The sequence below is a fragment of the Megalobrama amblycephala genome, linkage group LG7 (assembly GCF_018812025.1).
Source record: "Megalobrama amblycephala isolate DHTTF-2021 linkage group LG7, ASM1881202v1, whole genome shotgun sequence".
In the NCBI taxonomy this organism is placed as follows: Eukaryota; Metazoa; Chordata; class Actinopteri; order Cypriniformes; family Xenocyprididae; genus Megalobrama; species Megalobrama amblycephala.
The window spans coordinates 48,571,043-48,585,549 of NC_063050.1; the positions used below are offsets into that span (position 1 = coordinate 48,571,043).

General features: G+C 33.5%; 1 protein-coding gene across 1 annotated transcript in view; it reads right to left on the minus strand.

Moving 5' to 3' along the window:
• farp1 (FERM, RhoGEF (ARHGEF) and pleckstrin domain protein 1 (chondrocyte-derived)) overlaps positions 1 to 14,507 on the minus strand; it is a 97,811-nt gene that overhangs the window by 12,800 nt on the left and 70,504 nt on the right. The window contains exons 16-22 of the mRNA XM_048197910.1: positions 5,891 to 6,024; positions 3,640 to 3,721; positions 2,704 to 2,941; positions 2,491 to 2,621; positions 2,323 to 2,391; positions 889 to 978; positions 316 to 398 (exon numbers count right to left, since the gene is read on the minus strand). Coding sequence (XP_048053867.1) covers positions 316 to 398; positions 889 to 978; positions 2,323 to 2,391; positions 2,491 to 2,621; positions 2,704 to 2,941; positions 3,640 to 3,721; positions 5,891 to 6,024 — 827 coding nt within the window. The remainder of the gene's footprint in view (positions 1 to 315; positions 399 to 888; positions 979 to 2,322; positions 2,392 to 2,490; positions 2,622 to 2,703; positions 2,942 to 3,639; positions 3,722 to 5,890; positions 6,025 to 14,507) is intronic.

Consider the following 14,507-nt stretch of genomic DNA (forward strand, 5'->3'; position numbering starts at 1 on the left):
TGATAATCCAATGCTGGATCTATTTGTTTAATTAAACAATATAAACTACTTAAATTAAATTTAACCAAATATCCTGTAGTATTTTTTCTGTTGTATTAATTCAGATGTTTTAAACTCATTTCAGTAAATGTATCTGAAACAGCTTTTATGTGATGCACTAGATCACAGAACAACACTTCATAACTCTTTATAATTGACTGACACCAAACTTGATTTACTTGGAACTGCATTTGACAATTTATAGAGTAATCAGTAACCCTTATCATGATGATGTTCCCATGAATTTCTCAAACTCGAACACAACAATCAGTTTACCTGGCGGCCACGACGACAGACTGCCGCTGTCCAAACAGAGTGAATGAATGCGGGACGCCCCACTCGTCCTCACTCTCACGGATCTACACAAACAGGATGAAAGATTAACCCACCGGTTAGTAACACGCTGTACGAATCTTAAGTCAAAAGAACATAAAGGGATCATTGAGGTTATTTTGACCCCTGATTGCCCTGTACCAAGGTCTGGAAGACAAGTGTTCATTATTCTTCAATTAAAACCTCATCAAGACAGCGATTCAACATCTGAATGCTGTGTGTTTCTGGATAATTACATTTACATGCAATACACAATTTACTGAGGCACGCTGGAGCTGCGGCCTGCAGAACAATGGATCTCTTGTTTGTGTGAATGTGCAATTAGTTACTAGAGACGGAGGCAGCGGGCACACGTCCAAAACAAACACTGAAATAGAAATGTTGTGGGAAATAGGGAATGTTGTGCTTTTCATTCATTATTGCTTCCAGTTGAACTGAAAGTTAAAGTCACAATATATAGAATTGAAAGAAACATGACTGTTTATGCCAGTCAAAAACTAATTAAATATTACCCACCGTCATGCCATAAAGAGGAAGTTGTCCGTGCACTTTGAACTGATTAGAGGCCGTCATCCCTCGACTCGAGTACATCAGAACATCATTGAACTGCAAAACAAGAAGAGAAAGGAAACATGAGTATTCATTATTTTATCTCTTGTAAAACCATCAAGAAAGACTTCAACTGGTAGTCTGAGACACAAAGGCACTTGAATTTCATTAAATACTGAAGAATATCATGAAGAAAATCATTGTATTATTATAGTAGGGGTCCAAAAAACATGGTAATATTATGGTACTTTTTTATTGTAAATGAAATCAGTACTAAGAAAACTGCACCATATTATTAATAAAATAAAAAATTTAAATATTGCATAATTAATATAATAAATAATATACAACAAACTATTATTAGTGTTTATGTTATTATCATTATTAAATATATAATATATAATTAAATATTAATAAAAACATCAACAAAATAAAGAACAACAATTATATTTTTATTGCTGTTGTTTATTTGTATTATTATTATTATTATTAAATATAATAATATATAATTAAATGATAAAAACAAAAATAATAGTTATTCTTATTGTTATTATTTAATTATTTATTTTATAATAATAAAAAAAATATTTTAGTGTTACTATAATTATAAAAATAAATATAAAATAAAGATAATATTATCATCATTATCTTCATTATAATTAAATAATAATAACAACAATAATAAAATATTTTTATTATTGTTTTATTATTATTAGTAGTATTAAATAAAATAATAATAATAATAATAATTAAATAATAAAAAAACAACACTAAAAATACTATTGCTGTTATTTTGTTAATATTATTTAATTACACATTTTATAATAATAATAATATAATTATTATTGTTAATGTTACTATTATTATAATTATATATTATTAATTAAAAATATTAAAAAATAAATATAAATATAAAACAAAACAAAATTAACTAAAATAATAAAATATATAATAAAATAATAAAAATAAAAATAAAACACAAATGACAGAATTAAAGAAAAAACTATAAGTGATAAAATAAAACAAACATAACATTTAAAAAAATAAAACTAATAAAAAAATTAAAAATGTAAAAAAGAGAAAACAAACAAAAATACAAATACTAGAAATTACACAAAAAAATAAATGTAATATAGTAAAATGTAAATAATAAAAATAAAACAAATTTAAATTAATTACAATTAAAATAATATAACAAAAAATACATGTAAACAGTAATATATAAGTACCTTTGTGCTATTTACTGTACAAATATAGTCAATAAATAATAATATATTCAGAATAAAATACCATAGTACTTTTATTAAGGAATGCCACAAAGTCTGAATAGGTTATAAATCTAACCAACCATCTAGATGTCTAGTACTATGTGACTAGTATATGAGAGTGAGCGGCTCTTACCAGGAAGAACATTCTCTGCTGTAGACCTTTTCCAGAGAGTTTGCTGAGACAACCAAGCCTGATAAACTCCTGCCAAAACACACAAAACCCGGTCAATGAGAGAGACTGGAGCAACTCGTTCACATTCAGGAACATGAGTTAGTGAGTTAAATGATTTCAAGAACTAACCCGTCCAGGTATGGCGAGATTGTCGATGCCAATGAGGTCTTTCTTGAGCTCCAGAAGTTTCTGGAAGTTCTCCATCTTAATGAGAGTGCCGTGAAGCTGCACAACCATCTCAGAAATATCAGCAAGCGCAGCTGAAACAGACAAAAGTCACATTCAAGTGATTCAGAAGGAAGTCTCAGACAACTGACAGTATGAAAGCAACCGTTCTCGTACCTCGCGAGTCTCTGAAGTCGTCGTGTGTCGGTGGATAGTGTTTGCAGAGGCGCTCCAGGATCTGTTTATAGTGCATGAGGCGGTGCAGCGGCCGCAGGAAGAAGATGTTGAGCGGCAGGTAACAGACCTTCTGAAGCTCAAAGTCTCGGCACAAACCCTCCAGCTTTCGGGAAGAGCGACACGTCCTCTCCAGCTCCAGCAACGCCTCCGAATGCTTCTGAAGATGAGCCGTCAGCAACTGAGGAGCCAGAGAGAAACAGTGAACCATCTGTCATGGTAATAACACTACGGTACTTCAAAGCAGGGATATTATTGTTAAATAAAACAAAAACTATTAAAAAATTTCTGTTCATTGAAATAAACCTGAAATGAAATCAAATATAAATATTAGTTGAAAAACAAACTAAACAAAAATAAACTGAATAAAATTATCAACTGGAAATAAATAAAAACTATAACTAACTAAAACTGAAACAAAAATAAACCTAAACAGCAATATTAAAAAAACAATGACATAATAATAATAATAATAATAATAATAATAATAATACACAAAATAATAATAAAGTGCATAATGAAATTACTAAAAATGTAACTAAAATTAACATGAATACAAATAAAAGCTAATTCAAAATATTGATAAAACTGTAATAAACCTTTGTAAATTCTTTGTAAATATCATGGTATCTGAACAGTAATCATACAGTCCTATGGTACAGTATATTACAAAGTATTTGATATCATATTTGGTCATATTTCTTTTTTTCTAGAATGATAGATAAGTATACATGTGCATGTTTATGTGGTTTATTGTCATGTCAAAATGATAGATATGTATAAAGAGAGAAATTCAAGAGGGAAAAACAAGATGCCCAAAACTAATATCTCACTGATATGAAAGAAAATGCTGCCACAGAAAGATCTAGATGTTCCGACCTTCAAACCCTGGATATTCTTCAGCATGACGTCTCCAACGCGCTGATAGTCTCCTTTGATGTGTGCGTTCGATCTGCCTTCCCTAAAAACAATGAACAAAATCAATTACATACACCTAATAGTATTATTTTAGTTTTTTGTCATCATTTTATTATTATTATTATTTTTTTAAATATTGCTATTTAGGTTTATTTATTTATTTATTTTTTTGGATTTTAGTTTTAGTTCTTTTTTATTTACAGTTAATAATTTTAATGCTTCAAATTAAACTTACTTCAGTTTATGGCCAAGGTAACTAATATTTATATTTATTTTTATTTTTATATACACACACATCAGAATATTTGGAATATAGTCTTAGTGACATATTTATTAGGATTTTTGCCCTTTTTGGAGCTTGACAACCCGAGTCACGACTTACTTTCATTGAATAAGCATCTTTGCACATTCTGATAAACATCTCCATTTGAGTTTGATAGAAGAAAGAAAGTCATACAGGTTTGAACAACATGAGGGTAAGTTTTGATTTTGGGTGAACTAGTCCTTTAGACTTGAACCGAATACTCATGTCCTCCAGTAGATGTCTCTGTTGCACATCGTTCCACACAGAACTCGACACTTACTGAACATCAATGGACTCAACATCATCTATCAACGCTGTTGAGCTGTTCCCCTTAACCCTCACTGAGAGCAATCACACCAGCCACCTTACACAAAAACCACGATTTATCATCCTGTCTTTGAATACAGATCCAAAACTGCTCCCCACGGACCGGTATTAAACATTACAGCTGCGCTGGAAACAGCAGACAGGGAACACGAGAGAACAGTTCACTCAGCAGAGCTCCATCACTTACTGTCATTATGCTGTCAGATCGGAGAACACATGCACTACAGGTTTGTTCTGTCCTGTGCCTTGATGTTTTCAGAGCATTTCTAGAGAATTTTGCTCTAAAAGACAATATTAATTTGGCTAATACAGAAACAGATATTAATATAATTTAGAAATAGGATATGATGAGCATTCTAATATTCTGATTTCATACTTAGTTATTATCAATGCTGGAAAAAGTTGTGCTGCTTAATATTGTTTTGGAAACTGTGATACTTTTTTTCAGGGTTCATTGATGAATAAAAAGTTAAAAAGAACAGCATTTATTCAAAATAGAACTCTTTTCTAACAATAGAAATCTTTACTATCACTTTTTATCAATTAAACACATCTTTGCTGAATAAAAGTATTAATTTCTTTCAAAAAAAAGAAACAAAAAAAAAAATTTATTTAAAATAGAAATCTACACTACCGTTCAAATGTTTGGGGTCAGTAATTTTTTTCTTTGTTTGTTTTTTTTACTTTTCATTCATCAAATAATCCTGAAAAAAGTATCAAGTTAAAAAATATTAAGCAGCACAACTTTTTGCAACATTAATAATAATTCAGCATATTAAAATGATTTCTGAAGGATCATGTGTCACTGCAAGACTGGAGTAATGGCTGATGAAAATTCAGCTTTGCATCACAGAAATAAATTATATTATAAAGTGTATTAGAATAGAAAACTATTATTTTAAATTGTAATAATAATTCAAAATATCACTGTTTTTTCTGTATTTTTTGATCATATAAATGCAGGCTTGATGAGCAGAAGACTTCTTTCAAAAACAAAAACAGTAATGTTTCCAAACTTTTGACTGGTACTGTATAGATATAAGGTTTCTAGACAGATATTTTCTATTATACTTTTAATTTTAGTTTTTAATGCAATATCAATTAGAATATATCTAATGAAAATTATTTACATTTTCAAAAAATATATATATATAAAAAAAATGCACATTAATAATTTGACTAATTATAATATATTTAAAAAGAAAAAATATTGATGCAGCAGAAAATGTCATTGTCAGTAAAATAATGTCACAACACAACAGGCTTCACTTTCTGCATGCAAAATACTACTGCCCATTTCATTCTTTCAATTTTGAAATGAAATATAGTGTTCTTGACAGATGCATTGTGAAGACAGGTATTTCAGTCATGTGAGGTTAATTTCACAGTCAATCTATATTTGATGGAGCGTAATAGTTGTTTGACTGGCAGTTGAAAAGGCATCTAACAGTGTAGCAAAATACTCAGTGACACATTGAGGTGTGTGTCTGTTATGGTTGGAGCAGACTGTGCACATTCCTAACACCAATACAACACACACACACACACACACACACACACACACTTATCTGAAATACGCACCACTGAGCCAGTCGCTGCTCCACTTCTTTCAGGAAGGTCTCATGGAATTTGTACACCGGTTCAAAATTGGCAAAAATGAGATTTCTCAAGGAATCCGGCATAGCCTCATCCTTCCCAATGGACTTCTGAAAGGACTGAAATCATAAAAAAAGGAAGAGAAACAAAAGAACAGTGATTACATCAGCGATGCTTTCAGTTATAAAATCATTTTTCACCTTCTCTTCTATATGTAAATAAGCTCTGCTACTGTTCATCAGGTCAAGTTACTAAATAGTAGAGCTTCACAATTCTGGATTAACTGACAAACGCAAATTTTGGTTCTAACAGAGGTTACGATTATCCTACGATTCTGAACAGAAAACTAAAATTTACATACAATTTACTAGTGGTTCTGATAAAATGTTAGTTGCTGCAGTCTATTTAAAATGTTTAAGTACTCTGAATTATTATTATTTATTTTTTTTAAATGGTTTGAATGAATGATTCAACGACTCACTCATAAATAATTCACTTATTTAATTACTGGATGAATCACTCTTGAATGAACGATTCAATGACATACATTTTTGACAGTCACATTTCGCCACCTACTGGTGTAATAATGTAATAGATACAATTGTTATTTGAAGCATCAAGTTACTTTCAAAAGGTGATTTGCTCTATTTTTCCATATACATCAGTGTTTATATCCAAACTATAAACTTTTATCCCAGTTCTTCTGTGATAATACTAATATTTGTAACAGAAATAATGATACTGGGTGGTTAAAAAGACCATTTGTGAAGCTGTTTGATATCTATACTGTACATGATAACTGCTCTCTCTGGCTCAACAGCAGCACAAACGCAGATATGAATGTTCCAGTATCATTTTGTCAAAGTTTAATAGACACAGGCGAATCATTGACATTTAGGACTGAGATTGCATTGGTGTTTGAATAAAGATGACAATCCTTGAATGATATGTTAGTTAAAATGACTACTAAATGACTACTAAACAGGCGTTGATATGTAAATATGGGCGGTCATATGTTAATGAGCTCATTGTGGCATCTTTTTCACAACATAGGCCCTGTTACACCTGGTATTAAGATGTGTTTTGGTCGTTCTGTCTGATTTCTTTGAGGCAGGGTCTATGAGTATGTAAATATATGGGTTTTTTCCAGATCTTTCGATCTAATGGACAAAATAATCTTGCGCAATTTGCCCGGAGACAATGGAAAAACATACGGAGCAGCTGTTTTTGTTTCTGCTCTGAGAGTCACAAGACCACGCTGTACGTGTTAGAAATCAGGAGTGGTGAGAGAACATTGTGTTTGGTATGTTTTTCGTCTTCAACCCAAACTTGGGTCTTCAGCCAACAATGTTTAAATCCAGTCTGGTTAGCGCACTTCCCATTATGTTTACACATCAAGTCAGTAGATGGAGAGTAGGCAGTCTTATGTGGCTGAACACATTCGACCGCACGAGCATTTACACTATGAAAGCAATACAGTCAAATGCATTTTCAACTGCCACTGGAAGTGGTTGAAAGTGGACAAGCTCAAAATGTTTTACACCCTATTTACACGTTTTTAGCATCGTCCACTTGTGATCCGACTGACCAAAATGCATCTTATACCAGGTGTAAACAGGGCCATAACTTCACAACCACAATGTTCTAGATGAGCTGTGAGGGAACGTCTAGTTCATCAAACTCTTAGTCAAAATCAATTTTCCATGAAATGGCCCTTTACAGTGAATGAAGGAACACATCAATCCTTTGAAGCCTTTGTAGACATTTTCCATCATCATCACTTCAAACATGAAAACACACACACTAGAAAACCATTTGACTACTTCACACAGATCCAAACATGAACAGATCAGCAGCTGTAGGCATTTCCCCAGACACAGTGTGATGACTATCTCAAACAGACTCTCTGACGTGATGACTGAAGAATCCCAGAATAAAGAGTCTTTGTCTCCTCATTCTCATGTTCTGGATACTGCAAGATGTTCATCAGGACTCCAGCCCTTACAAAAGTGTATTCTGATTCTAAACCATTTTGAATAACAGGCAACAACCTATCAACATACTGAACACCTTAGCAACCACCTAGCAATGTTATTTTACGGCTATCCATAACACCCTATTAACTAATTATTAACACCTTAGTAATAAACCATTAATACATAAAATACATTAGAAACCATCTAGCTTAATGCTGGCAACTATCCAGAACATCCTAGGAACTGCTTATTAACACCCTAGCAACCAGCCAAAACCTTAGAAACCATCTAGCAACATGCTGGCAACTATCCACAACATCCAAGAAACTGCTTATTAACACCCTAGCAACCAGCCAAAACCTTAGAAATCACCTAGCAACATGCTGGTATCTATCCAGAACATCCTAGGAACTGCTTTTTGACACATTAGCAACAAACCAAATACCTTAGAAACCACCTAGCAACATCCAGAACATCATAGGAACTGCTTATCAACACCTTAGCAACAAACCAAATACATTAGAAACCACCTAGCAACATCCAGAACATCCTAGGAACTGCTTATCAACACATTAGCAACAAACCAAATACCTTAGAAACCACCTAGCAACATGCTTAAAACTATCCAGAACATCATAGAAACTGCTTATCAACACCTTAGCAACAAACCAAATACCTTAGAAACCACATAGCAACATTCTAAAAACTATCCAGAACATTATAGAAACTGCTTATTAACACTATAGCAACAAACCAAATACCTTAGAAACCACCTAGCAACATGCTGGCAACTATCCAGAACATCCTAGAAACTGCTTATTAATACCCTAGCAACCAACCAGAAAACCTTAGCAACCAACCAGAAAACCTTAGCAACCACCTTTCAGCAGGCTGCTGACTATCCAATACACCCTAGCAACAGCTTATTAACACCAGGTGTGCCTCATACGTCCTGAAAAGTGAAGCTGCAGGCTCTTTGATCGCCCCCTGGTGGCTGGATGCAGTACAGGTCATAAACCCCGCCCTCTCAATGCAGACGAATGAGTCAAAACATAAAAATAAATTATGCTTCAAATAAAAATTTTCAGAAAGATGGTTTTGGTCATTTGAGGTAGTTGTTATCCCGCCAATATGTATTCAATTGTTCGTTTTTTGTGATAAGTTTGATTTTAGCTAGCAATTTTGTGCTATAGAAACAGGGCGTGTCGTCGTGATTCACAGTTGATTGACAGCTTGTCTGAGGACTGTCGGAGCTTTGAGGGGAGATTAAAGATATATAACTAACTTTTAATTTTCGATTTCTGTGTTATTTCACATCGACAAAAGGAGTTGTTCAGCAGTAAATTGTCCTAACCGACCCACAGGATCTGACGGATCACTGAGCTTTTCTCGGTAATGTTAATTGTGGGCTTTATAAGCTAATTAATATACGTTATTAGCTAAGATAACACACCTACCGTTAACCATGTCTGGAAAAAGCAGGTGATCTGGCAGTTACTAATTATTTTTATGGGTATAAAATAATAATTAGCAGGATAAAACTAATGATAGCCTACTCTAATTACAGCAATCGATCTCCTGTAACGTTAGTTTAACTTTATTTAACCCTTGGCATTCAAAAAAAAAGTTACACATAGGTGCAAAATGGACAAAAATGTCCATGCCAAAAAACTGTCACAGAAATATGATTAATATTTTTTTTCCACTTTCACTGTGTTTGTGGAACACTGTCAATTTTTTAACCAGCATCTGTTCTATCCATAGATACCAAACATTCATTAATTTTAAGAACTGTAACCCTTTAAATGCTGGTTTGTTTACATAATGCCATAGGTGTTTTTTTTTAATGAAAAAATTAAAAATAGTAGTTTATTATCATAAACTAAATGCTAAGCAGATTTTTTTTCTTTGCTTATCAGATTCTTGGGTGTGTCAATGAAGAACAACAACATTAATTTTGAGGCATTTATATTTTTTATGTAGTGTCAGATTTTTTAAAAAACTAACACTTAGGTCCATAATGAACAAAAATGTCCATGCCAAAAAACTGTCATAGAAATATTATATATTAATATTTTTTTTCCACTTTCACTGATGTTTTTTTATTTTTTATTTTTTTATCAGCATCTCTTCTATTCATAATTACTAAACATTAATTCATTTTTTAGAATTTTAACGCTTTACAAATCGGTTTCTTCACATCCTCAGCTTCTAATGCACCCGTGTGCTCACTGTCAATGGGCAACACTAGCTCCTCTGCTGAGTAATGTCTCTTCACATCTTGCAAACAATGAAATGATCAACCCCTCAAGCACCACATATTTATAGGTTTGGCTGTGAGGACACCTGTGTGAACTCAAACTTTGTATAAAATCTACCAGACTAAACAATCAGCATTTTCTTGTGGTGAAAACTAAAACAATGTGTTAAGGGGCTTCTGAACTTCTCTGTACAAAAACAATAACAAGTGAACAAGTGCAATCAAGGGTTAAGATGTGTGTTTGGTCGAAAAAGAAAAACCTCAAAGCTCATTAACCTTCTTTGACCTTTTTCATAGTTTTCACATGGCCCTATGACCCTGCCAAGAGTGTGACTCATACATGGAGTGGGATTTTTGATTGCCAGTACAATATCATTTCTTTCAAACTAATTACACACATTAAATTTTCAGTAAACACATGCAAACTACACTCTGACATCCTTACCAACATAACCACACAATTATAGCTGCACGATTTTTCAAATTGACTCTATAATATGCATAAGCAGAAAACACAAATAAAGCGAGTATTTCTTTTATATCCCAAATTTGAAAATATGGCACAATCTAGTAAAAAAATTGTAAAAATGTAAAATTTGAAGCCTTGCCGATAAAATTAATGCCTATTTGCAAATATTGTATCATTTTATAGTCAAATGGCCTTGGGTTAAAAAATTGATTTTTTGAAGGAAATGAGGGTAAAATATTAAAATTCCAATAAAAATAAACACCTGAGCCCAAATTCATGTATTTGGCATTAACAAAGGCACACTTATAACAAAAAACAAAACTGAAAAGGACAAAAATGTCTATAAGGTTGCACAAGGGTTAAAATGGCAGGACTGTTTCTGACATTTTAGAGTTGTTTCTAGTGGCATATTATATTGAGTTTATATACTAAATTTGCCGTTTCAAAAATATTATTGCTCTAGAAACAGAATAGCCTATTTATTTTATAGGTAGAATTTTAGGTAACACTTTACTTGAAGGGGTGTGCATAAGACTGACATGACACCTTCATAATCTTGACATGACACGTGTCATGAATATGAACGAGGTTTTATGCATGTTTATGACAACTGTCATTAAATGTCATTCGCTCAATTATGTCATTTTTAATGCAAAGATGACATTGTTTGAGATGTCTTTGTTACGACAACTTGACATAAAGCAACACATCATAACCTGTCAGTGTCTTTGTCATGACACCGTGACATTAGCAAAACATCATAACCTGTCATAAACATGACATAGCAGATTAATTATCAAACTTAAAAAACTACTTAGCTTTATGGGTTAACATTACATTACATTATTTTGGTAACACTTCAGTATAGGGAACACATATATAAACGATTAACTGTGACTTTTCCCTCAATAAACTCTTAATTTACTGCTTATTACAGTTAATTGTTAAGTTTAGGTATTGGGTAGGATTAAGAATGTAGAATAAGATCATGCAGAATAAGGCATTAATATGTGCTTTATAAGTACTAATAAACAGCCAATATTTTAGCCATATGAATGCTAATAGTAATAAGCAACTAGTTAAAAGACCCTAAAATAAAGTGTTACCATTATTTTATAACAGTGTCATCTTTTTTACGAAATTTGAAATTGTCTATTATCTGACCTTCTGTTGGAGGAAACTTAAAAAAACAAAAAACAAAAACAAAAAAAACATGAAATGAAAAATAGTCATGACGCTGTTATAAAATTATTTGTCAGAGTATTGTCACTTAATGACATTTTAATGACAAGTTCAATTTGTACCACTGTACTTGAGCTCAAGATACATATTTATGACACTATTATAATGGCCTCATGTCAAAACCAACTACATGACAGTTTAATGCAATGTTAACCCATAAAGCTAAATGATGTCAATTTGTCATGACAAAGACACTGACAGGTTACGATGTATTGGTTTATGTCAAGTTGTCATAACTCGGACATCTCAAACAATGTCATCTTTGCATTAAAAATGACATAATTGAGCGAATGACACTTAATGACAGTTGTCATAAACATTCATAAAACCTCCTTCATATTCATGACACGTGTCATGTCAAGATTATGAAGGTGTCATGTCAGTCTTATGCACACCCCTTCAAGTAAAGTGTTACCGAATTTTAAATTGTGTATAATTTATATAGCCTATTTAAAATACATCAATGATGACACAGTCGTCTGGGCGGAAGTTTGATACCCGACTCCGCCTCCGGGCTCCACTGACGATTCCTTCTGCGCATGCTCAGGCTCCAAACTTTTTTTTTTGTTGACGTTTTTGAATGTCAGCGCCCATTGTTTTGGATTCAGTTCAATATAATGGAAGGAATCGGCGTCGCATCGTCCATCTTTTTTTACAGTCTATGATTAACACCCTATCAACCAACCTAAAAAGCTTAGCAATCACCTAGCGACAAGCTCGCAATTAACCAAAACAGCCTAGCAATTGCGTATTGCCATTATTGTACAGAACACCCTAAGAACGGCTTATTAACACCTTAGCAACCAAACAAAAAAACTTGCTAGCGATTATCCAGAACACAATACTGACCAATCAAAAAAACCTTAGCAACCACCTAGCATCACTCAAAACATCCTAGCATCCTAGTAACCACTTAGACCCTAGCAACCATCAGAAAAAGGCATAGCAACCCCCCAGCAATGTCCTACCCACCACCTAGTCCAAAGCAGTACTGTGTACTAGAACACCTTAGTTACGCAGCACACCTCAATGGCAGTACAGACAGTTGTGTCGAGATCTAGAGTTGTTTAAACTGTTGAACAGAAGCAGCTGTAATAACGCGAGCGGGCGGGTGGGTGGCTGTGGAAGACTGAGATCCAAACAGCAGCCTCAGGTCCAAAAGCCAAAAGGAAATATTTATGAGATATGTAAACGTGTCGCCCTGCTGCTTCTTTCCGCTACCTTGTAAGACATCAAAGAGACTCATTACACCACCGACGTACAGACAGGAGGAGGCAAATAGCAGAAGAACAATGACTACTGCTTATCTTGAATTCTCGGCTCAGCCTTTCATTTGTAAAGGTCTGCCCCCTAAAGATTTTTCTGGTCTACAATTAGTCGTTCATTTAAGCCAGTGGTCTCAAACTGCCGGCCCCTGGGCCATTTACGGCCCGCCCACCCCCTCTACCCGGCCCGCAACTGATCTCAAAAATAAAACATAATCCGGCCCGCTAAATTATTATTATTATTATTATTCTCTAGTTGATACCTGTCTGATATGCAAAGAAAAAGTCGCCGTTCTAAGTGGCATTCACATATTCGCTCCAGTGGCGTCTGTCGTTGCTATGCAACCATGAGCCGCGCTCTCAATCGCTTCTATTATGAGCGCGCTTGCCTAAATGACAGTAAAAGCACTCGACTTTAAGTCATGAGCGCCGATTTAAACCACCGAAATGCGTCCGATGCAGCCATTAAACGTTACCGATGCTCAAACAGCATCTTGGACAAATGTGGCCCAGCTGTGTGAGCACAAGCGCTGCAGGTGTCTGTCAAGAAACAGAGGAGTGTACAAATGTATTCAGGGATTGTATTTGTTCAGTACAGTGTTGTTCAGTGCAAGATTTTAATGTTATTTAAGCTAACATAAAGTAAGGGAAAATACTTCCACAAGATGTTAAAAACTAATAATGTATGTAACAATGAGAGATTTTTTTTTTTTTTGGCAAAATAAAGTTATATAGCTCCAGTTTTTTTGTTTATTTCTGACCCCTCTGATTCCTGATTTTTTATTCCATATATCTCGTTGGATGTGAGAAGTCGCACCAGACTATTTCAATTAATAGTATTATATTAGTAGTATTATATTAGTTTATTAGTAGTATTATATTAGTAATAGTATTATATAATTATATAACACTCTGTAACAATGAGAGAGACACTGCTGTTTACATTTAGTATGGTAAATAAGATATTTATAGTATAGGCCTTAGGTATAAAAAATATTTTAGTAGGCCTAATGAAATTTGAAGTAAATGAGAAATAATGCAAAGGAAAGTAAATTTTCTGAAATGTTGCGCTTTCTTGCGCTTGAAGGATAATATGGCCCTCCTATGAGGTGTCAATCACAGAAACGGCCCCCCGACAATTTGAGTTTGAGACCCCTGATTTAAGCCATTAGTCGACAAATTTAATTACTATATAACATACAACCTATTCCGCGCTCAAGCGCACACAAAAAAACACTTGCCAAAAGTAATGATTATGAATGGGTCAGAAAAAAACAAGGTGAGATTTTATTATTTATTAATAAACTAGTGTTTTCTGAGTCAGTGTCGGCTGCAAAGATGAAGTAGACGATGCTGCCTCGTCATCTCCGCAGTATAGTGAATGAGAAAA